At 46.8% G+C, this 27896-nt stretch overlaps 1 protein-coding gene across 1 annotated transcript in view; it reads left to right on the forward strand.

The window, feature by feature from the left end:
- The window catches only part of LOC139252381 (collagen alpha-1(XI) chain-like), a 185891-nt gene that overhangs the window by 31408 nt on the left and 126587 nt on the right, over positions 1 to 27896 (forward strand). Inside the window, exons 4-6 of the mRNA XM_070873364.1 lie at positions 7271 to 7378; positions 8684 to 8791; positions 25634 to 25687. Of these exons, the coding sequence (XP_070729465.1) occupies positions 7271 to 7378; positions 8684 to 8791; positions 25634 to 25687 (270 nt within the window). The remainder of the gene's footprint in view (positions 1 to 7270; positions 7379 to 8683; positions 8792 to 25633; positions 25688 to 27896) is intronic.

A 27896-nucleotide genomic window follows, 5' to 3' on the forward strand; every position in this document is an offset into this window, starting at 1 on the left:
TCGGACTTCAATCCCATCAATTTCCCCAACACAATTTCCCGACTAATAAGGATTTCCCTCAGTTCCTCCTTCTTACTAGACCCTCTGACCCCTTTTATATCCGGAAGGTTGTTTGTGTTCTCCTTAGTGAATACCGAGCCAAAGTACTTGTTCAATTGGTCTGCCATTTCTTTGTTCCCCGTTATGACTTCCCTTGATTCTGACTGCAGGGGACCTACGTTTGTCTTTACTAACCTTTTTCTCTTTACATATCTATAGAAACTTTTGCAGACCGTCTTAATGTTCCCTGCAAGTTTCCTCTCGTACTCTATTTTCCCTGCCCTAATCAAACCCTTTGTCCTCCTCTCTGAGTTCTAAATTTCTCCCAGTCCCCGGGTGCATTGCTATTTCTGGCCAATTTGTATGCCACTTCCCTGATTTCCCTTGATAGCCACGGTTGAGCCACCTTCCCTTTTTTATTTTTACACCAGACAGGGATGTACAATTGTTGTAGTTCATCCATGCGGTCTCTAAATGTCTGCCATTGCCCATCCACAGTCAACCCCTTAAGTATCATTAGCCAATCTATCCTAGCCAATTCATGCCTCATACCTTCAAAGTTACCCTTCTTTAAGTTCTTTACTCTGTATCTAACCCCATGCTGTACCAGCCCTGGGAGTGTTTGATGGGACAGTGTAGAGGGAGCTTTACTCTGTATCTAACTCCGTGCTGTACCAGCCCTGGGAGTGTTTGATGGGACAGTGTAGAGGGAGCTTTACTCTGTATCTAACTCCGTGCTGTACCAGCCCTGAGAGTGTTTGATGGGACAGTGTAGAGGGAGCTTTACTCTGTATCTAACACCATGCCATACCTGCCCTGGGTGTCATGTATCTCACATTACTGTATATAACTGTATCTTACCACGCTATACATGACTGTAACTGGATATGACCTGTAACAATAATCATACCTTACCACCAGGGGTGCACTTGCAGGAGACACTCCATACCTGCCCCACTGAGGTATATAAAGGGAGGTCTCAGGCAAGTGCAGCACTGGAGAGCTGGAATTAAAGGTGCAGGTCCTGAGTGACCTTGACTTCAGCCTGTGTCTCGTGTAAGTCAGTATATTAGAGTCAGGACTTAACAGTGGCGACGAGTTACGGGATCACAGAATCCACAGAATGGCTACCAACAGCTCAGATGAGAAATACAATGCTGGAGACAATTAGGAGGACTTTATAGAAAGGCTCCAGCAAAGCTTTGTAACCAAAGACTGGTTAGGCGACGATAAGGCAGACAAGAGAAGAGCCCATCTCTTGACCAGCTGTGGCTCGAAAACATACGCTTTAATGAAAGACCTGCTGGCACCCGAGAAACCAGCAAGCAAGTCATTTGAGGAGTTGAGCACACTGGTGAGAGACCACCTGAAGCCAGCGAGCAGCCTACGCATGGCCAGACACAGGTTCTACAACTGCAGACACTGTGTGGGCCAGAGCATACCCGATTTCGTGGCGGAACTTTGGAGGCCGGCTAGTTCATGTGAGTTCCCCGATGAACTGAGGAGAGAAGTACTGAGAGACTTTTTTATTGAAGGAATAGGCCACACAGGCATATTCCGAAAGCTCATAGAGACTAAAACTTGACTCTAGAGGCAGCAGCACTGGTCGCACAGACGTTCTTGGCAGGCGAAGAAGAAACGAGGCTGATCTATACTTCGGGTACGACAACCAACGAGGCATCGGAACAAGGGGTTCACATTGTGAAACAAACCGCTACCCCCACACACAGACAAAGGCAGGAGAGCAGCCTTCAACAGCAGGTAATGGCGCCAGAAGCCATCAAAATCAAGGGCCACATGAACGGTCGATCACACCTCATCAACCCACAATGCGAGCAATCAACAACAGATTGAGAGAAGCTCAAGGGAGATCAACCAGACACAGCTCATCCTTCGGAAACAATGGAAACGGTCTGTGTTGGAGATGTGGGGGAAGGTGTGTGTTGATTTCAGCATGCCGTTTGCAGAAACTGCAACTACACAGGGCATCTGGCTCGCATGTGCAGAAAAACAACAGCTCGGCTGGTATACGAATTGGAAGGGTCGGAAAGCGGACCAGAAGACGGTTGGAACTGTGCACGGGATGCCAAGGTGCAGCGGGTTAACATGATCAATGTCCACTGTTCTTACACCAAGATGGCTCCAATTATGATGAGAGTTCTACTCAACGGAAAACCCGTCAACATGGGACTGGACACGGGGCCAGTCAATTCCTCATGAGCGTTCAACAATTTGAACAGCTGTGGCCGCACAAAAGCAACAGACCAAAACTCACAAAGATCGACACCAAACTAAGGACCTATACTAAAGAAATCATCCCAGTCCTTGGCAGCGCCATGCTCTCAGTCTCTGTATCTAACCCCATGCTGTGACAGTGCAGAGGAAGCTTTATTGTGTATCTAACCCCGTGCTGTACCTGCCCAGGGAGTGTTTGCTGGGACAGTGTAGAGGGAGCTTTACTCTGTATCTAACCCGTGCTGTACCTGCCCTGGGAGTGTTTGCTGGGACAGTGTAGAGGGAGCTTTACTCTGTATCTAACCCCGTGCTGTACCTGCCCTGGGAGTGTTTGCTGGGACAGTGTAGAGGGAGCTTTACTCTGTATCTAACCCCGTGCTGTACCTGCCCTGGGAGTGTTTGATGGGGCAGTGTAGAGGGAGCTTTACTCTGTATCTAATCCCCTGTACCTGCCCTGGGAGTGTTTGATGGGACAGTGTAGAGGGAGCTTTACTCTGTATCTAACCCCGTGCTGTACCTGCCCTGGGAGTGTTTGATGGGACAGTGTAGAGGGAGCTTTACTCTGTATCTAACACATGCTGTACCTGCCCTGGAGTGTTTGATGGGACAGTGTAGAGGGAGCTTTACTCTGTATCTAACCCCCTGTACCTGCCCTGGGAGTGTTTGATGGGACAGTGTAGAGGGAGCTTTACTCTGTATCTAACTCATGCTGTACCGGCCCTGGAGTGTTTGATGGGACAGTGTGGAGGGAGCTGTCCCCTGTATCTAACACCGTGCAATACCTGCCCTGGGAGTGTTTGATGAGACAGTGTAGAGGAAGCTTTATTGTGTATCTAACCCCGTGCTGGACCTGCCCTGGGAGTGTTTGATGGGACAGTGTCGAGGGAGCTTTACTCTGTATCTAACCCCCTGTACCTGCCCTGGGAGTGTTTGGTGGGACACTGTAGAGGGAGCTTTCCCCTGTATCTAACACCGTGCCATACCTGCCCTGGGAGTGTTTGATGAGACAGTGTAGAGGAAGCTTTACTCTGTATGTAACCCCGTGTTGTACCTGCCCCGGAAGTGTTTGATGGGACAGTGTAGAGGGAGCTTTACTCTGTATCTAACCCCGTGCTGTACCTGCCCTGGGAGTGTTTGATGAGACAGTGTAGAGGAAGCTTTACTCTGTATGTAACCCCGTGTTGTACCTGCCCCGGGAGTGTTTGATGGGATAGTGTAGAGGGAGCTTTACTCTGTATCTAACCCCCTGCTGTACCTGCCGCTGGTAGTGTTTGATGGGACAGTGTAGAGGGAGTTTACTCTGTACCTAACCCCGGGCTGTACCTGCCCTGGGAGTGTTTGATGGGACAGTGTAGAGGGAGCTTTATTGTGTATCTAACCCCATGCTGTACCTGCCCTGGGAGTGTTTGATGGGACAGTGTGAGGGAGCTTTACTCTGTATCTAACCCCCTGTACCTGCCCTGGGAGTGTTTGATGGACAGTGTAGAGGGAGCTTTACTTTGTATCTAACCCCGTGCTGTACCTGCCCTGGGAGTGTTTGATGGGACAGTGTCGAGGGAGCTTTACTCTGTATCTAACCCCCTGTACCTGCCCTGGGAGTGTTTGGTGGGACACTGTAGAGGGAGCTTTCCCCTGTATCTAACACCGTGCCATACCTGCCCTGGGAGTGTTTGATGAGACAGTGTAGAGGAAGCTTTACTCTGTATGTAACCCCGTGTTGTACCTGCCCCGGAAGTGTTTGATGGGACAGTGTAGAGGGAGCTTTACTCTGTATCTAACCCCGTGCTGTACCTGCCCTGGGAGTGTTTGATGAGACAGTGTAGAGGAAGCTTTACTATGTATGTAACCCCGTGTTGTACCTGCCCCGGGAGTGTTTGATGGGATAGTGTAGAGGGAGCTTTACTCTGTATCTAACCCCCTGCTGTACCTGCCCCCGGTAGTGTTTGATGGGACAGTGTAGAGGGAGTTTACTCTGTACCTAACCCCGGGCTGTACCTGCCCTGGGAGTGTTTGATGAGACAGTGTAGAGGGAGCTTTATTGTGTATCTAACCCCATGCTGTACCTGCCCTGGGAGTGTTTGATGGGACAGTGTGAGGGAGCTTTACTCTGTATCTAACCCCGTGCTGTATCTGCCCTGGGAGTGTTTGATGGGACAGTGTACAAGGAGCTTTACTCTGTATCTAACCCCGTGCTGTACCTGCCCCGGGAGTGTTTGATGGACAGTGTAGAGGAAGCTTTACTCTGTATGTAACCCCGTGTTGTACCTGCCCTGGGAGTGTTTGATGGACAGTGTAGAGGGAGCTTTACTCTGTATCTAACACCGTGCTGTACCATCCCTGGGAGTGTTTGATGGGACAGTGTAGAGGGAGCTTTACCCTGTATCTAACCCCCTGTACCTGCCCTGGGAGTGTTTGATGGACAGTGTCGAGGGAGCTTTACTCTGTATCTAACCCGTGCTGTACCTGCCCTGGGAGTGTTTGATGGGACAGTGTAGAGGGAGCTTTACTCTGTATCTAACACCGTGCTGTACCTTCCCTGGGAGTGTTTGATGAGACAGTGTAGAGGAAGCTTTACTCTGTATGTAACCCCCTGTTGTACCTGCCCCGGTAGTGTTTGATGGGACAGTGTAGAGGGAGCTTTACTCTGTATCTAACCCCCTGCTGTACCTGCCCCCGGTAGTGTTTGATGGGACAGTGTAGAGGGAGTTTACTCTGTACCTAACCCCGGGCTGTACCTGCCCTGGGAGTGTTTGATGGGACAGTGTAGAGAGAGCTTTATTGTGCATCTAACCCCGTGCTGTACCTGCTCTGGGAGTGTTTGATGGACAGTGTAGAGGGAGCTTTACTCTGTATCTAACCCATGCTGTATCTGCCGTGGGAGTGTTTGATGGGACAGTGTACAAGGAGCTTTACTCTGTATCTAACCCCGTGCTGTACCTGCCCCGGGAGTATTTGATGGACAGTGTAGAGGGAGCTTTACTCTGTATCTAACCCCGTGCTGTACCTGCCCTGGGAGTGTTTGATGGACAGTGTAGAGGGAGCTTTACTCTGTATCTAACCCCCTGTACCTGCCCTGGGAGTGTTTGATGGGACAGTGTAGAAGGAGCTTTACTCTGTATCTAACCCCCTGTACCTGCCCTGGGAGTGTTTGATGGACAGTGTAGAGGGAGCTTTACTTTGTATCTAACCCCGTGCTGTACCTGCCCCGGGAGTGTTTGATGGACAGTGTAGAGGGAGCTTTACTCTGTATCTAACCCCGTGCTGTACCTACCCTGGGAGTGTTTGATATGACAGTGTAGAGGGAGCTTTACTCTGTATCTAACCCCGTGCTGTACCTGCCCTGGGAGTGTTTGATGGACAGTGCAGAGGGGCTTACTCTGTATCTAACCCCCTGTACCTGCCCTGGGAGTGTTTGATATGACAGTGTAGAGGGAGCTTTACTCTGTATCTAACCCCGTGCTGTACCTGCCCTGGGAGTGTTTGATATGACAGTGTAGAGGGAGCTTTACTCTGTATCTAACCCCGTGCTGTACCTGCCCTGGGAGTGTTTGATGGACAGTGCAGAGGGGCTTACTCTGAGTGTCAGACAGTGAGGGATGCTCTCTGCCCGTTGCACAGATTGTTATTTTTCAGTTTTGCTAACCACGGCTGGTTTGATGGATAAACTTCCCCAATCTCTGTTTCCATTCGATTCCCTGTAGAGATCGAACTATATCCCAGGACAATCCCCCTGTACACACAGTCACGTGGGAAGAAAAGTGTTCAATCATTCACCAATACTACTTCCTTCCTGCAGAAGTTAACTGCAGTACATAACTGCAAAAAACCGTCTGGCAAATAAAGCGATTTAACTTCCGACCCTGAGGTGGCGATCCCGACCTCGGCAATGTTCCCCCATTCAATCAGATCAAAGCTAACCTCAAACTCAACATCGTCACCTCTCTTTGCTCCATCTCATCCCCACCATGTAATGTGTTGTGTGGGGTCGGGGGGGCGGGGTCAGGGGTCGGGTGTGTGGGGTCGGGGGGCGGGGTTAAGATTCGGTGTGTCTGGGGTCGGGGTGTGCGGGGTCGGGGGTCGGGTGTGTGGGGTCGGGGGGTGGGGTTGAGGGTCGGTGTGTCTGGGGTCGGAGTGTGCGGGGTCGGGGTGTGTGGGGTCGGGGGTCGGGTGTGTGGGGTCGGGGGGTGGGGTTGAGGGTCGGTGTGTCTGGGGTCGAGGGTCGGTGTGTCTGGGGTCGGAGTGTGCGGGGTCGGGGTGTGTGGGGTCGGGGGTTGGGGGGTGTGGGGTCGGGGTCAGAGTGTGTGGGTTCGTGGGTCGGGTGTGTGAGGTCAGGGGTCAGGGGTGTAGGGTCGAGAATCGGGGTGTCTGGTGTTGGGGGTCGGGGTGTTTGGGGTCGGGGGTTGGGGCGTGTGGGGTTGGGGTGTGTTGGGTCAAGGGTCAGGGTCGGGGGTCGTGCTGTGTGGGGTCGGTGATCGGGGTCTGTGGGGACAGGGGTCGGGGTGTCTGAAGTCGGTGGTGCGCGGTCGGAGGTCGGGAAGTCTGGGGTTGGGGTGTGTGGGGTCGGGGGTCGGGATGTGTGGGGTCGGGGGTCGGGGTGTGTGGGGTCAGGGTGCGTGGGGTCGGGGTTCGTGGTGTGTGGGGTCGGGGTGAGTGGGTTCTGGGGTCGGGGGTTGGGGTGTGTGGGGTCGGGGGTCAGGGTGTGTGGGGTCAGGGGTCAGGGTGTGTGGGGTCGGGGGTCGGGTGTTTTGGGTCAAGGATCGGGGTCGAGGGTCGTGATGTGTGGGGTCAGGGTGTGTGGGGTCGGGGGTCGGGGTTTGTGGGGTCGGGGGTCGGGGTGTGTGGGGTCGGGGTGTGTTGGTGAGCGAGTGTTTAGTCTGTGGATGTGTGATAGTTTGTGTGGGATGCATTGAGTTGACGACTTCTCTCTCCAGCTGGAGCTCAGACTATATACGATTGCAGTCGGTGATTGACGTGAGCCTCTGATTGATTTTTCTAGGGCTCTCCTGGAGAGCGTGGATCTGCTGGGACTGCTGGTCCGATTGGTCTTCCTGGTCGTCCCGGTCCTCAAGGTGGTCTTGGTCCTGCTGGAGAGAAAGGAGCCCCGGTGAGTAAAACTATCTGCCTGTCGTCTCATTGACCGAGACAATGTCCTCCCTCACGCTGCCATTATTGTTCCCAATAGAAACAACCTCTCACTTCTGGCATCATTCTTGTGAAACTATTTTGTTCTATCTCCCGTGCCCCTACAGTATTTATATAATATAGAGACCAGAACTGTGCACGGTGCTCCCAGTGTGGTCTAACCCAGGGATATGGAGACCAGAACTGGCAAGCAAGGATTTTCCTCCTTTAGTTTAATTAACAAGTCCTTCACAGCACAGTAACTTTCTCAATCATCCTGTGCACAAAATCTTTGAGGTGGCACGATATAGATAAATTGGAGATTTTAGTTCAGCAATGTTTTAAGCATTTACAATGTCCATCCTGCTGCAGACTTTGAGACCTGCAAACAAGCAGCAAATTAGCAGAGAACTGGTCCTCTGCACACGTAAACCCTGCTGCTAAAATTACAGGATAAATTTGAATTGCCAGCTCCTCCTATCTTGCTTGCAATCATAGAATTATAGAATCACAGAAATTTACAGCACGGAAGGAGGCCATTCGGCCCATCGTATCCGTGCCGGCCGACCAAGAGCTACCCAGCCCAATCCCACTTTCCAGCTCTCGGGCCGTAGCCCTGTGGGTTACGGCACTTCAGGAGCACATCCAGGTACTGTTTAAATGTGGTGAGGGTTTCTGCCTCTACCACCCTTTCAGGCCGTGAGTTCCAGACCCCCACCACCCTCTGGGTGAAGAAATTTCCCCTCAAATCCCCTCTAAACCTCCCCCCAATTACTTTAAATCTGTGCCCCCTGGTTGTTGATCCCTCTGTCCAGGGAAACAGATCCTTCCTATCCACTCTATCCAGGCCCCTCATAATTTTATGCACCTCAATCAGGTCTCCCCTCAGCCTCCTCTGTTCCAAAGACAACAACCCCAGTCTATCCAATCTTTCCTCATAGCTAAAATTCTCCAGTCCAGGTAACATCCTCGTAAATCTCCTCTGTACCCTCTCCAGTGCAATCACATCTTTCCTGTAATGTGGTGACCAGAACTGCACGCAGTACTCCAGCTGTGGCCTAACTAGTGTTTTATACAGTTCAAGCATTGGCAATGCTGCCAATAGATTGTTCATGAATGGCCAACACATCCTGGACAGCAAATCACTCATCGAAGAATTATCTTCCTCTACACCTGGAACAGCAGAATATTTCTGCGCCATTCTCCCTCACCTCTGGCCTCCGTGGATGGCGAATTAATTGGCGTATCGTTGACCCGCGTTTGACTCGATCTTTGTGTAACCTTGCAGGGGGAGAAAGGACCTCAGGGTCCGGCTGGGCGTGACGGAGTTCAGGGACCCGTTGGTTTGCCTGGTCCTGCTGGTCCACAGGGACCTCCTGGGGAAGATGGTGACAAGGTGAGTGAGTGTTAACCTTCCACTTCTATCTCTCTTTAACAATCATTCTCGGGATGTGGGCCTCGCCGGCATTTATTGCCCATCCCTAGTTACCCTCGAGAAGGTGGTGAGCCGTGTTGAACTGCCATCATGCAGAGGAACAGGAGGAGGCCATTCAGCCCCTCGAGCCTGTTACACAGGAACAGGAGGAGGCCATTCAGCCCCTCGAGCCTGTTACACAGGAACAGGAGGAGGCCCATTCAGCCCCTCGAGTCTGTTACACAGGAACAGGAGGAGGCCATTCAGCCCCTCGAGCCTGTTACACAGGAACAGGAGGAGGCCATTCAGCCCCTCGAGCCTGTTACACAGGAACAGGAGGAGGCCCATTCAGCCCCTCGAGTCTGTTACACAGGAACAGGAGGAGGCCATTCAGCCCCTCGAGCCTGTTACACAGGAACAGGAGGAGGCCATTCAGCCCCTCGAACCTGTTACACAGGAACAGGAGGAGGCCATTCAGCCCCTCGAGTCTGTTACACAGGAACAGGAGGAGGCCCATTCAGCCCCTCGAGCCTGTTACACAGGAACAGGAGGAGGCCATTCAGCCCCTCGAGCCTGTTACACAGGAACAGGAGGAGGCCCATTCAACCCCTCGAGCCTGTTACACAGGAACAGGAGGAGGCCATTCAGCCCCTCGAGCCTGTTACACAGGAACAGGAGGAGGCCATTCAGCCCCTCGAGCCTGTTACACAGGAACAGGAGGAGGCCCATTCAACCCCTCGAGCCTGTTACACAGGAACAGGAGGAGGCCCATTCAACCCCTCGAGCCTGTTACACAGGAACAGGAGGAGGCCCATTCAGCCCCTCGAGCCTGTTCCCCCATTGAATGAGATCGAGGACGTTTTGCACGCTAAGCCCATTTGCCCTTTGCTCCCTCTCCCTCAATAACTTTAACTGACACTAATCTATCAAACTTGGTCTTGGAAGCTCCAATTGACTCCCAGCTCCTGCAGCCTTTGGGGAGAGCGAGTTCCCGATTCCCACCGCCCTTTGTGTGAAGAAGTGCTCCTGACATCACCCTGAACAGCCGGGCTCTCATTGTAAGGTCCGGCCCCTTCTTCTGGACTCCCCCCACCCGAGGGAATAGTTTCTCTCGATCTCCCCTATCGAGTCCTTTAATGATCTTCACCACCTCCATCAGATCTCCCGTAATCTTCTAAACTCGAGGGAACACAAGCTCAGTCTGTGCAGCCTGCCCTCGGAGTTTAACCCTTCCAGCCCCGGTATGATTGTGGTGAATCTGGGCTGCTCCCTCTCCGAGGCCGATATACCCTCCCCGAGGGGTAGGGCCCAGGGCTGGACACAGGGTCCACACGGGGTCTGACCCGAGCTGTTTCCAGCGGCTTATCGAAGGGTCTTTAGGGTGACGGAAGATGCTTGAGGCTGCTCCTGGCCATTCTCTGTGAGGACGCAGGTAAACCAATATTTCCGGGGAGCCAGGGAAGGAGCGACAGGGAGTGTTGGGGCCAGGAAACCCAGATGTTTCTGGCGAATTTAGCGGCAGAACGTGTGTAAAAAATATTTCCCGCTAGCCAGATGGAGATGCACAGTAGGGGGAGCAGAGAGGATAGCAGGAGAGTGTGGGGGGAGGGTACAGAATGGAGACTGTGCATAGATCGGGTAATAGATCGAGGAGGGGTACATCGGGGGCTACAAATAGATCGGGGTGTGTATATAGATCAGGGTGTGTGTATATAGATCGGAGTGTGCATATAGATCGGGGTGTGTATATAGATCGGGGTGTGTATATAGATTGGGGTGTGTATATAGATCGGGTTGTGTATATAGATCGGGGTGTATATATAGATAGGGGTGTATATATAGATAGGGGTGTATATCTAGATCAGGGTGTATATATAGATCGGGGTGAGTACATGGATAGGGGTGTATATATAGATCGGGGTGTATATATAGATCAGGGTGTATATAGATCGGGGTGTGTATATAGATCGGGGTGTATATATAGATCGGGGTGTGTATATAGATCGGGGTGTATATATAGATAGGGGTGTGTATATAGATCGGTGTGTATATAGATCGGGGTGTGTATATAGATCGGGGTGTATATATAGATAGGGGTGTATATATAGATAGGGGTGTATATATAGATCAGGGTGTATATATAGATCGGGGTGAGTACATGGATAGGGGTGTATATATAGATCGGGGTGTATATATAGATCAGGGTGTATATAGATCGGGATGTGTATATAGATCGGGGTGCATATATAGATCGGGGTGGGTATATAGATCGGGGTGTATATATAGATAGGGGTGTGTATATAGATCGGGGAGTGTATATAGATCGGGGTGTGTAAATAGATTGGGGTGTATATATAGATCGGGGTGTGCATATAGATCGGTGTGTGTATATAAATCGGGGTGTGTATATCGATCGGGCATATATATATAGATAGGGGTGTATATATGGATCGGGGTGTGTATATAGATCGGGGTGTATAGAAAGATCGGGGGGTGTATATAGATCGGGGAGTATATAGATCGGGGTGTGTATATAGATCGGGGTGTGTATATAGAGCGGGGTTTATATATAGATCGGGGTGTGTATATAGATCGGGGTGTGTAAATAGATCGGGGTGTTTATAGATCGGGGTGTGTATATGGATTGCGGTGTGTATATAGATCAGGGTGTGTATATAGATCAGGGTGTGTATATAGATCGGGGTGTATATATAGATCGGGGTGTGTATATAGATAGGGGTGTGTATATAGATCGGGGTGGGTATATAGATCGGGATGTGTATATAGATTGGGGTATATATATCGATCGGGATGTGTATATATAGATCGGGGGCTATATATAGATCGGGGTGTGTATATAGATCGGGTTGTATATATAGATCGGGGTGTACATAGATCGGGGTGTGTATACAGATCGGGCGTGTATATATAGATAGGGGTGTATATATAGATAGGGGTGTATATATAGATAGGGGTGTATATAGAGATCGGGGTGTATATATAGACCGGGGTGTGTATATAGATCGGGGTGTATATATCGATCGGGTTGTATATAGATCGGGGTGTATATATCGATCGGGGTGTATATAGATCGGGGTGTGTATATAGATCGGGCGTGTATATATAGATAGGGGTGTATATATAGATAGGGGTGTACATAGATAGTGGTGTATCTATAGATCGGGGTGTATATAGATCGGGGTGTATATATCGATCGGGGTGTATATAGATCAGGGTGTGTATATAGATCAGGGTGTGTATATAGATCGGGGTGTATATATAGATCGGGGTGTGTATATAGATCGGGGTGTATATAGATCGGGGTGTGTATATAGATCGGGGTAGAAATATAGATCGGGGTGTGTATATAGATCGGGATGTGTATATAGATCGGGGTGTATATATAGATCGGGGTGTGTATATAGATCGGGGTGTGTATATAGATCGGGGTGTCTATATAGATCGGGGTGTATATATAGATCGGGGTGTATATATAGATCGTGGTGTTTATATAGATCGGGGTGTAGATATAGATCGGGGGTGTATAGAAAGATCGGAGTGTGTATATATAGATCGGGGTGTGTATATAGATCAGGGTGTATATGTAGATCGGGGTGTGTATATTGATTGGGGTGTGTATAGATCGGGGTGTATATATAGATCAGGGTGTATATATAGATCGGGTGTGTATATAGATAGGAGTGTATATATAGATCGGGGTGTATATATAGATCGGGGTGTATATATAGATCGTGGTGTGTATATAGATCGGGGGTGTATATATAGATCGGGGTGTGTATATAGATCGGGGTGTGTATATAGATCGGGGTTTGTATATAGATCGGGGTGTATATATAGATCGGGGTGTATAGAAAGATCGGGGTGTGTATATAGATCGGGTGTATAGAATGATCGGTGTGTGTATATAGATCGGGGTGTGTATATAGATCGGGGTGTAGAGAAAGAACGGGGTGTATATATAGATCGGGGTGTGTATATAGATCGGGGTGTGTATATAGATCAGGGGTTGTATATAGATCGGGGTGTGTATATAGATCGGGGTGTGTATATAGATCGGGGCGTGTATGTAGATCAGGGGTTGTATATAGATCGGGGTGTGTATATAGGTCGGGGTGTGTATATAGATCGGGGTGTATATATAGATAGGGGTATATATATCGATCGGGATGTGTATATATAGATCGGGGGCTGAATATAGATCGGGGTGTGTATATAGATCGGGTTGTATATATAGATCGGGGTGTATATATAGATAGGTGTGTACATAGATAGTGGTGTATCTATAGATCGGGGTGTATATAGATCGGGGTGTATATATAGATCGGGGTAAATATATAGATCGGGGCGTGTATTTCGATCAGGGGTTGTTTATAGATCGGGGTGTATATATAGATCGGAGCGTAGATAGATCGTGGTGTATATATAGATCGGGGTCTATATATAGTTCGGGGCGTGTATTTAGATCAGGGGTTGTATATAGATCGGGGTGTGTATATAGATCGGGGTGTGCATATAGATCGGGGTGTATATAGATCAGGGTGTATATATAGATCGGGGTGTGTAAATAGATCGGGCTGTATATAGATCAGAGTATATATAGATCGGGGTGTATATATAGATCGGTGTGTATATATAGATCGGGGTGTGTATATAGATCGGGGTGTATATAGATCAGGGTGTATATATAGATCGGGGTGTGTATATAGATCAGGGTGTGTATCTCGATCAGGGTGTGTATTTAGATCGGGGTGTATATATAGATCGGGGTGTATATATAGATCAGGGTGTGTATCTCGATCAGGGTGTGTATTTAGATCGTGGTGTATATATAGATCGGGGTGTATATATAGAGCGGGTGTGTATATAGATCGTCTGGTATATATAGATTGGGGTGTGTATATAGATTGGGGGGTATATATAAATCGGGGTGTATATATAGATTGGGGTGTGCATATAGATCGGGGTGTATATATAGATCAGGGTGTATATATAGATCGGGGTTTATATAGATCAGGGTGTATATATAGATCGGGGTGTGTATATAAATCGGGGTGTGTATATAGAGCTGGGTGTGTATATAGATCAGGGCGTATATTTAGATCGGGGTGTGTATATAAATCGGGGTGCATATATAGATCGGGGTGTGTATATAGATCAGGGTGTGTATATAGATCACGGTGTATATATAGATCGGGGTGTGTATATACTTCGGGGGGTGTATATAGATCCACGGGGTATGTATAGATCAGGGTGTATATATAGATCGGGGTGTGCATATAAATCGGGTTGTGTACATAGATCGGGGTGTGTATATAAATCGGGGTATTTATATAGATCGGGGTGTGTATATAGATCGGGGTGTATATAGATCGGGGTGTGTATATAGATCGGGGTGGAAATATAGATCGGGGTGTGTATATAGATCGGGGTGTGTATATAGATCGGGGTGTATATATAGATCGGGGTGTGTATATAGATCGGGGTGTCTATATAGATCGGGGTGTCTATATAGATCGGGGTGTATATATAGATCGGGGTGTATATATAGATCGGGGTGTAGATATAGATCGGGGGTGTATAGAAAGATCGGAGTGTGTATATATAGATCGGGGTGTGTATATAGATCAGGGTGTATATGTAGATCGGGGTGTGTATATTGATTGGGGTGTGTATAGATCGGGGTGTATATATAGATCAGGGTGTATATATAGATCGGATGTGTATATAGATAGGAGTGTATATATAGATCGGGGTGTATATATAGATCGGGGTGTATATATAGATCGTGGTGTGTATATAGATCAGGGTGTATATATAGATCGGGGTGTGTATATAGATCGGGGTGTGTATATAGATCGGGGTTTGTATATAGATCGGGGTGTGTATATAGATCGGGGTGTGTATATAGATCGGGGTTTGTATATAGAACGGGGTGTATATATAGATCGGGGTGTATAGAAAGATCGGGGTGTGTATATAGATCGGGGTATGTATATAGATCGGGGTGTGTATATAGATCGGGGTGTAGAGAAAGAACGGGGTGTATATATAGATCGGGGTGTGTATATAGATCGGGGTGTGTATATAGATCAGGGGTTGTATATAGATCGGGGTGTGTATATAGATCGGGGTGTGTATATAGATCGGGGCGTGTATGTAGATCAGGGGTTGTATATAGATCGGGGTGTGTATATAGATCGGGGTGTGTATATAGATCGGGGTGTATATATAGATAGGGATATATATATCGATCGGGATGTGTATATATAGATCGGGGGCTGAATATAGATCGGGGTGTGTATATAGATCGGGTTGTATATATAGATCGGGGTGTATATATAGATAGGGGTGTACATAGATAGTGGTGTATCTATAGATCGGGGTGTATATAGATCGGGGTATATATATAGATCGGGGTAAATATATAGATCGGGGCGTGTATTTCGATCAGGGGTTGTTTATAGATCGGGGTGTATATATAGATCGGAGCGTAGATAGATCGTGGTGTATATATAGATCGTGGTATATATATAGTTCGGGGCGTGTATATAGATCAGGGTGTATATATAGATCGGGGTGTGTAAATAGATCGGAGTGTGTATATAGATCGGGGTGTATATAGATCAGGGTGTATATATAGATCGGGGTGTGTATATAGATCAGGGTGTGTATCTCGATCAGGGTGTGTATATAGATCGGGGTGTGCATATCGATCAGGGGTTGTTTATAGATCGGGGTGTATATATAGATCGGTGTGTATATATAGATCGGGGTGTGTATATAGATCGGGGTGTATATAGATCAGGGTGTATATATAGATCGGGGTGTGTATATAGATCAGGGTGTGTATCTCGATCAGGGTGTGTATTTAGATCGGGGTGTATATATAGATCGGGGTGTATATAGATCAGGGTGTATATATAGATCGGAGTGTGTATATAGATCAGGGTGTGTATCTCGATCAGGGTGTGTATTTAGATCGTGGTGTATATATAGATCGGGGTGTATATATAGAGCGGGGTGTGTATATAGATCGTCTGGTATATATAAATCGGGGTTTATATATAGATTGGGGTGTGCATATAGATCGGGGTGTATATATAGATCAGGGTGTATATATAGATCGGGGTTTATATAGATCAGGGTGTATATATAGATCGGGGTGTGTATATAAATCGGGGTGTGTATATAGAGCTGGGTGTGTATATAGATCAGGGCGTATATTTAGATCGGGGTGTGTATATAAATCGGGGTGCATATATAGATCGGGGTGTGTATATAGATCAGGGTGTGTATATAGATCACGGTGTATATATAAATCGGGGTGTGTATATACTTCGGGGGGTGTATATAGATCCACGGGGTATGTATAGATCAGGGTGTATATATAGATCGGGGTGTGCATATAAATCGGGGTGTGTACATAGATCGGGGTGTGTATATAAATCGGGGTATTTATATAGATCGGGGTGTATATGTAGATCGGGGTGTATATATAGATCGGGGGCATATAGATCAGGGTGTATATATAGATCTGGGTGTATATATAGATCGTGGTGTATATAGATCAGGGTATATATGTAGACTGGGGTATGTATATAGAGCGGGGTGTATATATAGATCGGGGTGTGTATATAGATCAGGTTGTATATAGATCGGGGTGTGCATATAGATCGGGGTTTATGTATAGATCGGGGTGTGCATATACATTGGGGTGTATTTCGATCGGGGTGTGTATATAGGTCGGGGTGTGTATATATAGATCAGGGTTTATATATAGATTGGGATGTGCATATATATTGGGGTGTATACATAGATCGGCATGTATATAGTTCGGCGTGTGTATAGATCAGGGTGTATATCTAGATCAGGGTGTATATATAGTTCGGGGTATTTTTATAGATCAGGGTGTGTATCTCGATCAGGGTGTGTATATAGATCGGGCTGTGTGTATAGATCGGGATGTGTATATAGATCGGGATGTATATATAGATCGGGATATGTATAGAACGGTGTGTATATATATAGAGCAGGATGTTTATATAGATCGGGGTGTGTATAGAATGGTGTGTATATATATATATAGAGCGGGATGTTTATATAGATCGTGGTGTATATATAGATCGTGGTGTATATAGATCGGAGTGTATATATAGATTGATGCTGTATATATGGATCGGGGTGTGTATCTAGATTGAACTGTATATATTGATCAGGGTGTCTATATCGATCGGGGTCTATATATAGACTGGGGTGTATATATAGATCGGGGTGTGTATATAGACTGGGGTGTGTATATAGATCGGGGTGTGTATATAGAGCGGGGTGTATATATAGATCGGGGTGTGTTTATAGATCAGGCTGTATATATAGATCGGGGTGTGTATATAGATCGGGAATATATATAGATCGGGATATGTATAGAACGGTGTGCATATATATAGAGCAGGATGTTTATATAGATCGGGGTGTGTATAGAATGGTGTGTATATATATATATATATATATAGAGCGGGATGTTTATATAGATCGTGGTGTATATATAGATCGTGGTGTATATAGATCGGAGTGTATATATAGATCGATGCTGTATATATGGATCGGGGTGTGTATCTAGATTGAACTGTATATATTGATCAGGGTGTCTATATAGATCGGGGTCTATATATAGACTGGGGTGTATATATAGATCGGTGTGTGTATATAGAGCGGGGTGTATATATAGATCGGGGTGTGTTTATAGATCAGGCTGTATATATAGATCGGGGTGTGTATATAGATCGGGGTGTGTATATAGATCGGGGTTTATATATAGATCGGTGTGTATATATAGATCAGGGTGTATATAGATCGGGGTGTGTATATAAGCGTGGTATATATAGATCAGGGTGTATATATAGATCGGGGTGCATATATATCCGGGTGTATATAGATCAGGGTGTATATAGACCGGGGTGTGTTTCTAGATCGGGGTGTGTATTTCGATCGGGGTGTGTGCATATTGATCGGGGTGTATATATAGACCGCGGTGTATATATGGATCGGGGTGTGTATATAGATCGCGGTGTATATATAGATCGGGGTGTATATATAGATGGGGTTGCACATAGATCATGGTGTATGTATAGATCGGAGTGTATATCTAGATCGGGGTTTATATAGATTGGCGTGTGCATAGATCGGGAAGTATATATAGTTCGGGGTGTGTATACAGTTCAGGGTGTATATATAGATTGGGGTGTATATATAAATCGGGGGGTGTATATAGATCGCGGTGTGTATATATATCGGGAGGTGTATATAGATCGGCGTGTATATATAAATCGGGGTGTATATAGATCGGGGTGTGTATGTAGATCGGGGTGTGTATAGATCGGGGTGTTTATATAGATCGGGGTGTGTATATAGATCGGGCTGTATATATAGATCGGGGTGTATATGTAGATCGGGGTGTATATATAGATCGGGGGCATATAGATCGGGGTGTATATATAGATCGGGGTGTGTATAGATCAGGGTGTGTATATAGATCAGGGTGTATATAGATCGGGGTATATATATCGATCGGGCTGTGTATATAGAGCGGGGTGTATATATAGATCGGGGTGTGTATATAGATCGGGGTGTATATATAGATCGGGGAGTGTATATATATATCGCGGTGTGTATATATATCAGGTGGTGTATATATAGATCGGGGGCCGTATATAGATCGGGGTGTGTATATAGATCGGGTCGTATATATAGATCGGGGTGCATATAGATCGGGGTGCATATAGATCGGGGTGCATATATATATCGGGGGGTGTACAAAGATCAGGGTGTATATATAGATTGGGGTGTATATATAGATCGGGTGTGTATATAGATCGGGGTTTGTATATAGATCGGGGGGTGCATATAGATCGGGTGCATATAGATCGGGGTGCATAAATATATCGGGGGGTGTACATGGATCGGGGTGTATATATAGATCGGGTTGTATATATAGATTGGGGTGTATATATAGATCGGGTGTGTATATAGATCGGGGTTTGTATATAGATCGGGGGGTGCATATAGATCGGTGTGTATATCGATCGGGGTGTGTATTTAGATCGGGGCATGTATATAGATCGGGTTGTATATATAGATTAGGGTTTATATATAGATTGGGGTGTGTATAGATCGGGGTGTGTATATAGATCGGGAGGGTATATATTGATTGGATGTGTATATATTGACCGTGGGGTGTATATATTAATCGTGGGGTGTATAGATTGATCGGGGTATATATATTGATCGGGAGTGTATATATTGATCGGGGGTGTACATACTGATCGGGTGGGGGGGCGGGTTGTACATATTGATTGGGGTGTGTATATATTAATCGAAGGTGGATGTATATATTGATCGGGGGAGTTGTATATATTGATTGTCGGATGTATGTATTGATCGGGGGGTGTATAAATTGATGGCGGTGAATATTTTGATTGGGGGGGTGGGTGTATATATTGATTGGGGATGTATATGTTGATCGGGTTATATATATTGATCAGGGGTTGTATGTATTGATCGGTGGGGTATATGTATTGATTGGGGGCTGTACATATTGATCGGGGGGCTTTATATTTTGATCGGGGGGGCTGTATATATTGATTGTGGGGGTGTGAATATATTGATCGGGGGGTGTGAATATATTCATCGGTGGTGTATATATTGATCGGGATGTTCATATAATAATCGGGGGGGTGTGTATATATTGACCGGGGGTGTATTTATTGATCAGTGCTGTATATATTGATCGAGAGGGTGTATATATTGATTGAGAAATGTATATATTGATTGGGGGGGGGGGTGTACATATTGATTGGGGGTGCATATATTGATCGGGATGTTCATATAATAATCGGGTGGCGTATATATTGATCGAAGCATTTATATATTGATCTGGGGTATATATATTGTATGGGGGTGTGCATATATTGATCAGGGCATGTATATATAGATTGGGTGTGTATATATTGATCGAGGGGTGTTTCTATTGATCAGGGGGTGTATATATTAATCGGGGGCGTATATATTGATCTGGGGTGTATATATTGATCGACGGGGTGTATATATTGATTGGTGGTTGTACATATTGATTGGTGAGTGTATATATTGATCTGGGGGGTTTATATATTGATCGGGGGTGTATATATTGTACAGGGGGGTGCATATATTGATCAGGGGATGTATATATAGATTGGGTGTGTATATATTGATCGAGGGGTGTTTCTATTGATCGGGGGTGTATATATTGATCGGTGGTGTATATATTGTATGGGGGTGTGCATATATTGATCGAGGGAGGTATATATTGATTGGGGGTGTGTATATTGATCGAGGGATGTATATATTGATCAGGGTGTGTATATATTGATAGGGGGTGTACATATTGATCGGGGGCTGTATATATTGATCAAGGGGGTGTCTATTGATCGTGGGTGTATATATCGATTGGGAGTGTATATGTTGATCGGGGGTGTATATATTGATCGGTGGTGTATATATTTATTGAGGGGGTGTATATATTGATCGAGCTGGTGTATGTTTGATCAGGGGTGTATACAGTGATCAGGGGGTGTATATATTGATGGGTGGGTGATAATATTGATCGAGGGGGTGTACATTGATCAGAGTAGTGTATATATTGATCGGGGTGTGTATATATTGATTGGGGAAGTGTATCTATTGATTGGTGGTTGTATATATTGATTGGTGGGTGTATATATTGATCGGGGGGGTGTACATATTGATCGGGGGGTGTATATATTGATCGGGATGTTCATATAATAATCGGGGTGGTGTATATATTGATCGGGGGTGTATATATTGATCGAGGGTGTGTTTATATTGATCGAGGGGTGTATATATTGATCGGGGGGGGTATATCTTGATTGGGAGGTGTATATATTGATCAGGGTGTATATATTGATCGGGTGTGTATATATTGATCGAGAATGATCGATGGTGAATATATATTGATACGCAGTGTATATATTGATCGGGGGGGGTGTATAATGTACGGGGCAGTGCATATATTGATCAGGGAATGTATATATTGATTGGGGGTGTATATATTGATCAAGGGGGTGTATATATTGATCGATGGGGGTATATATTGATACGCAGTGTATATATTGATCGGGGGGTGTATATATTGATCAGGGGGTGTATATTGATCGAGCTCATGTATATAGTGATCGGAGGGTGTATATATTGATCGGGGTGGTGTATATACTGATCGGAGGGTGCATTTATTGGTCAGAGGGTGTATATATTGATCGGGGGATGTATATATTGAGCAAGGGGTGTATATATTGATCGGGGGTGTATATATTGATCGGTGGTGTATATATTTATTGAGGGGGTGTATATATTGATCAAGTTGGTGTATGTATTGATCAGGGGTGTATACAGTGATCAGGGGGTGTATATATTGATGGGTGGGTGATAATATTGATCGAGGGGGTGTATATTGATCAGAGTGGTGTATATATTGATCGGAGGGTATATATATTGATTGGGGAAGTGTATCTATTGATTGGTGGTTGTATATATTGATTGGTGGGTGTATATATTGATCGGGGGGGTGTACATATTGATCGGGGGGTGTATATATTGATCGGGATGTTCATATAATAATCGGGGTGGTGTATATATTGATCGGGGGTGTATATATTGATCGAGGGTGTGTTTATATTGATCGAGGGGTGTATATATTGATCGGGGGGGTATATCTTGATTGGGAGGTGTATATATTGATCAGGGTGTATATATTGATCGGGTGTGTATATATTGATCGAGAATGATCGATGGTGAATATATATTGATACGCGGTGTATATATTGATCGGGGGTGTATATATTGATCGAGAATGATCGATGGTGAATATATATTGATACGCGGTGTATATATTGATCGGGGGGGTGTATATTGTACGGGGCAGTGCATATATTGATCGGGGAATGTATATATTGATTGGGGGTGTATATATTGATCAAGGGGGTGTATATATTGATCGATGGGGGGTATATATTGATACGCGGTGTATATATTGATCGGGGGGTGTATATATTGATCAAGGGGTGTATATTGATCGAGCTCATGTATATAGTGATCGGAGGGTGTATATATTGATCGGGGTGGTGTATATACTGATCGGAGGGTGCATTTATTGGTCAGAGGGTGTATATATTGATTGGGGGATGTATATATTGAGCAAGGGGTATATATATTGATCGAGGTGTATATATTGATCGAGGGGTGTATATATTGATCGAGGGATGTATATATTGATTGGGGGTTTATATATTGATCGGGGGATGTATATATTGATCGGGGATGTATATATTGATCAGGTGTGTATATATTGATAGGGGGTGTACATATTGATCGGGGGCTGTATATCATGATCGGGGGGCTGTATATATTGAGCGGGGGGTGTATATATTGATCGGGGTGTATATATTGATCGGGTGGTGTATATATTGAACGAGGGGTGTATATAATGATCGGGGGTATATATATTGATTGGGGTATATACATTGATCAGGGGGGTGTATATATTTATCGGGCATGTATATTGATTGAGGGGGTGTGTATATTGACCGGGGTATTTATATATTGATCAGGGGTGTATATATTGAGCGGGGGTTGTATATATTGATCGGAGGGTGTATATATTGATCGGGGGTGGCTATATTGATCGAGGGTTGTATATATTGATCGGAGGTGTCTATATTGATCGGGGTGTGTATATATTGATCGGGGGGTGTATTTATTGATCGCGGGTTGTATATATTGATCGGGGGTGTATATATTGATTGGGGGTGTATATATTGATCCAGATGTGTATATATCGCTGCGTGTATATATTGATCGGGGTTGTATATATTGATCGGAGGTGTCTATATTGATCGGGGTGTGTATATATTGATCGGGGGTGTTTTTATTGATCACAGGTTGTATATATTGATCGGGGATGTATATATTGATTGGGGGTGTCTATATTGATCCAGATGTGTATATATCGCTGCATGTAAATATTGATCGGGGTTGTATATATTGATCGGGGGTGTATATATTGATTGGGGGTGTGTATATATTGATTGGGGGTGTATATGTTGATTGGGGATGTTTATATTGATCGGTGGGTGTACATATTGATCGGGGGTGTATATATTGATCGGTGCTGTATATATCGGAGGGTGTATATATTGATCGTGGAGTGTATATATTGATTGGGTGTGTGTATATATTGATTGGGGATGTCTATATTGATCGGTGGGTGTATATATTGATCGGGGTTGTATATATTGATCGAGGGGTGTATATATTGATCAGGTGTGTATATATTGATTGGGGTGTATATATTGATCAGGGGGATGTATATATTGATCGGTGTGTGTATATTAATTGAAGGGGTGTATATAATGATTGCGGGTGCATATATTGATCGGGGGGTGTATATATTCATTGGGTGTATATATTGATTGGGAGGGTGTATATAATTGATCGTGGGGTGTATATTGATTGAGGGGGTGTGTATTTTGTTCGGGGGTGTATATATTGATCCAGGGGTGTATAATTTGATTCGGGGGAGTTTATATTGATCAATGGGGTGTCTATATTGATCAGGGGTGTACATATTGATCGGGGGGTATATACATTGATCAGGAGTTGTGTATATATATCGATCGAGGGGGTGTATATATTGATCGGGGGGTGTATATATTGATCAGAGGTTGTATATATTGATCGACGGGGTGTATATATTGATCGGGTGTGTATATATTAATCGTGGCTGTATATATTGATTGAGGGGGTGTATATATTGATTGGTGGTGTAAATATTCATCGGGGGTTGTATATATTTATCGCGAGGTGCATATATTAATGGAGGTGTCTATATTGATGAGGGGTGTACATATTGATCGAAGTGTGTATATATTGATCGAGGGGTGTATATATTGATCTAGGGGGTGTATATATTGATCGAGGGGTATATATATTGATCGGGGGCTGTATATATTGATCAGGGGCTTTATATATTGATCGGGTGTGTATATATTGATCGGGGGTGTATATATTGATTGGGAGATGTATATATTGATCGAGGTGTGTATATATTGATCGGGGGTTGTATATATTGATCAAGGGCTTGTATATATTGATCGAGGGGTATATATATTGATCGGGGGGTGTATATATTGATCGGGGGCTTTATATATTGATCGGGTGTGTATATATTGATCGGGTGAGTATATATTGATCAGGGGATGTATATATTGATCGCGGTGTGTATATATTGATCGGGGGTTGTATATATTGATCAAGCGGTGTGTATAGTGATCGTGTGGTATATATATTGATCGGGGGTCAATATCTTGATCGAGGGCTTGTATATATTGATTGGAGTTGTGTATATATTGATCTTGGGATGTATATATTGATCTTGGGATGTATATATTGATCGGGGTGTGTAAATATTGCTCGGGGGATTTATATATTGATCGAAGGCGTGTATATGTTGATTGGGGTTGTGTATATATTTATTGAGGGGGTGTATATAATGATCGGGGTTGTGTATATATTGATCTTGGGATGTATATATTGATCTTGGGATGTATATTTTGATCGGGGTGTGTATATATTGATCGGGGGGTGTATATATTGATCGAGGACATGTATATGTTGATCGGGGTGTGTATATATTGATTGGGAGGTGTATATATTGATCGGGGTTGTGTATATATTGATCAGGGGGTGTATATATTGATCGAGGGCGTGTATATGTTGATTGGGGTTGTATATATATTGATCGAGGGGGTGTATATATTGATCCAGGGTGTCCGATCGTGGCAAGTTAAGTTGGGGTTCGGGCGTGAATTTGTCCATCTTCCCCAGGCCCACCAACAGTGCCAGAGAAGCATTAACCCCATGGGATCTTCGTCAACTCTCAACCACCTTCCACAGCGTAGAATGCACTTGATCCCAGAATCAGAGGCCCGACTGCCCACACCCAGAGAGCATGGTCGTTGCCCAAACCCCAATCCTGTTTAACCCGGACGTGGGCTAGTCAGATCTACTTCACTGGGGTTAGAATTTTTCATCCTTTCCTGCCCAGCGATCCCCCTCAACGTCCAGTTGGAGATGACCGATGAGGACAGGTTTTCTAACGGCCTTTACCTCTGTATATGAACATTCGGCCCTTCGAGCCTGCTCCCTCATTCAACAAGATCATGGCTGATCATCGAACCCGAACTCCACTTGCCTGCTCTATCCCTGGAGACCTTGATAAAAATAATTCCATTAATGGCTGGAGCCGGAAGCAGGTACAGATGGGGCATGTTCTGTTTACGAGACCCGTGCATGAATCGCCTGTCGTGATTCGCTCAATCTCACTGACAATCTCTCGCTTGCTTGGGTCTATTGTCGTGACCCAGTCTATCGGCTAATCTCAGGGTCTCATTCACTCAGGGCATCGGCAGAATTCAGCTTTGGCTGGATTATTACCGCCCGCCTTTACCCAGATTTCTGGCGAATCGGACCTTGAGCACGTGGCAACCTGGCAAAATCTCCAAAAACCCAAGATCGCACAACTGCAGACATGAGGCCGGGACCCCCAACAAGACAAGCCACTAAATACTGGGATTAATCTCACACAGAGCACGCTAACACAACACCCCTAGCCCCGGGCTTTGACACAAACTGCAGAACAGCAGAGAGACGGTGTCACGTAACACTCAAACTCCATCTCATTCTTTCTTCCCACAGGGCGAGATTGGAGAATCCGGTCAAAAGGGAACAAAAGGGGGCAAAGGGGAACAGGTAAGGAGCACGATTTATTCCTTTCTGATGTTTGTCATCAGGTTGCTGAACTCTAATATTCTGTTTGGGTTTTCCATTAATGCCTCCTCTCAAAGAACAAGTAAAGGACCTGCATTTATATAGCGCCTTTCACCAACTCAGGACGTCCCAAAGCACTTTACAGCCAATGAGGTACATTTTGGAGTGTAGTCATTGTCGTACTGTGGGCAACGCAGCAGCCAATATGCGCACAGCAAGCTCCCACAATCAACAATATGATAATGACTCAATAATCTATTTTAGGGACGGTGGTTGAGGGATAAATAGTGCCGTGGGATCTTTAACATCTATTGAGGGCCGATACCATCTTATCTGATAGACAGTACTCCCTCAGTACTGCCCCTCCGACAGTGCAGCACTCCCTCAGTACTGCCCCTCCGACAGTGCAGCACTTCCTCAGTACTGCCCCTCCGACAGTGCAGCACTCCCTCAGTACTGCCCCTCCGACAGTGCAGCACTCCCTCAGTACTGCCCCTCCGACAGTGCAGCACTCCCTCAGTACTGCCCCTCCGACAGTGCGGCGCTCCCTCACTACTGCCCCTCCGACAGTGCAGCACTCCCTCAGTACTGCCCCTCCGACAGTGCAGCGCTCCCTCAGTACTGCCCCTCCGACAGTGCAGCGCTCCCTCAGTCCTGCCCCTCCGACAGTGCAGCGCTCCCTCAGTACTGCCCCTCCGACAGTACGTCACTCCCTCAGTACTGCCCCTCCGACAGTGCAGCACTCCCTCAGTACTGCCCCTCCGACAGTGCAGCACTCCCTCAGTACTGCCCCTCCGACAGTGCAGCACTCCCTCAGTACTGCCCCTCCGACAGTGCAGCACTCCCTCAGTACTGCCCCTCCGACAGTGCGGCGCTCCCTCAGTACTGCCCCTCCGACAATGCAGCACTCCCTCAGTACTGCCCCTCTGAGAGTGCAGCGCTCCCTCAGTACTGCCCCTCTGACAGTGCGGCACTCCTTCAGTATTGTCCCTCCGACAGTGCGGCGCTCCCTCAGTACTACCCCTCCGACAGTGCGGCGCTCCCTCAGTACTGCCCCTCTGACAGTGCGGCGCTCCCTCAGTATTGTCCCTCCGACAGTGCGCCGCTCCCTCAGTACTGCCCCTCCGACAGTGCGGCGCTCCCTCAGTACTGCCCCTCCGACAATGCAGCACTCCCTCAGTACTGCCCCTCCGACAGTGCAACACTCCCTCAGTACCTCCCCTCTGACAGTGCGGCACTCCCTCAGTACTGCCCCTCCGACAGTGCGGCACTCCCTCAGTACCTCCCCTCCGACAGTGCGGCGCTCCATCACTACTGCCCCTCCGACAGTGCAGCACTCCCTCAGTACTGCCCCTCCGACAGTGCAGCACTCCCTCAGTACTGCCCCTCCGACAGTGCAGCGCTTCCTCAGTACTGCCCCTCCGACAATGCAGCACTCCCTCAGTACTGCCCCTCCGACAGTACGTCACTCCCTCAGTACTGCCCCTCCGACAGTGCAGCACTCCCTCAGTACTGCCCCTCCGACAGTGCAGCACTCCCTCAGTACTGCCCCTCCGACAGTGCAGCACCCCCTCAGTACTGCCCCTCCGACAGTGCAGCACTCCCTCAGTACTGCCCCTCCGACAGTGCGGCGCTCCCTCAGTACTGCCCCTCCGACAATGCAGCACTCCCTCAGTACTGCCCCTCTGAGAGTGCAGCGCTCCCTCAGTACTGCCCCTCTGACAGTGCGGCACTCCTTCAGTATTGTCCCTCCGACAGTGCGGCGCTCCCTCAGTACTACCCCTCCGACAGTGCGGCGCTCCCTCAGTACTGCCCTTCTGACAGTGCGGCGCTCCCTCAGTATTGTCCCTCCGACAGTGCGGCGCTCCCTCAGTACTGCCCCTCCGACAGTGCGGCGCTCCCTCAGTACTGCCCCTCCGACAATGCAGCACTCCCTCAGTACTGCCCCTCCGACAGTGCAACACTCCCTCAGTACCTCCCCTCTGACAGTGCGGCACTCCCTCAGTACTGCCCCTCCGACAGTGCGGCACTCCCTCAGTACCTCCCCTCCGACAGTGCGGCGCTCCCTCAGTACTGCCCCTCCGACAGTGCGGCACTCCCTCAGTACTGCCCCTCCGACAGTGCGGCACTCCCTCAGTACCTCCCCTCCGACAGTGCGGCACTCCCTCAGTACTGCCCCTCCGACAGTGCG

The sequence above is a fragment of the Pristiophorus japonicus genome, unplaced genomic scaffold (assembly GCF_044704955.1).
Source record: "Pristiophorus japonicus isolate sPriJap1 unplaced genomic scaffold, sPriJap1.hap1 HAP1_SCAFFOLD_462, whole genome shotgun sequence".
Taxonomy (NCBI): domain Eukaryota; kingdom Metazoa; phylum Chordata; class Chondrichthyes; family Pristiophoridae; genus Pristiophorus; species Pristiophorus japonicus.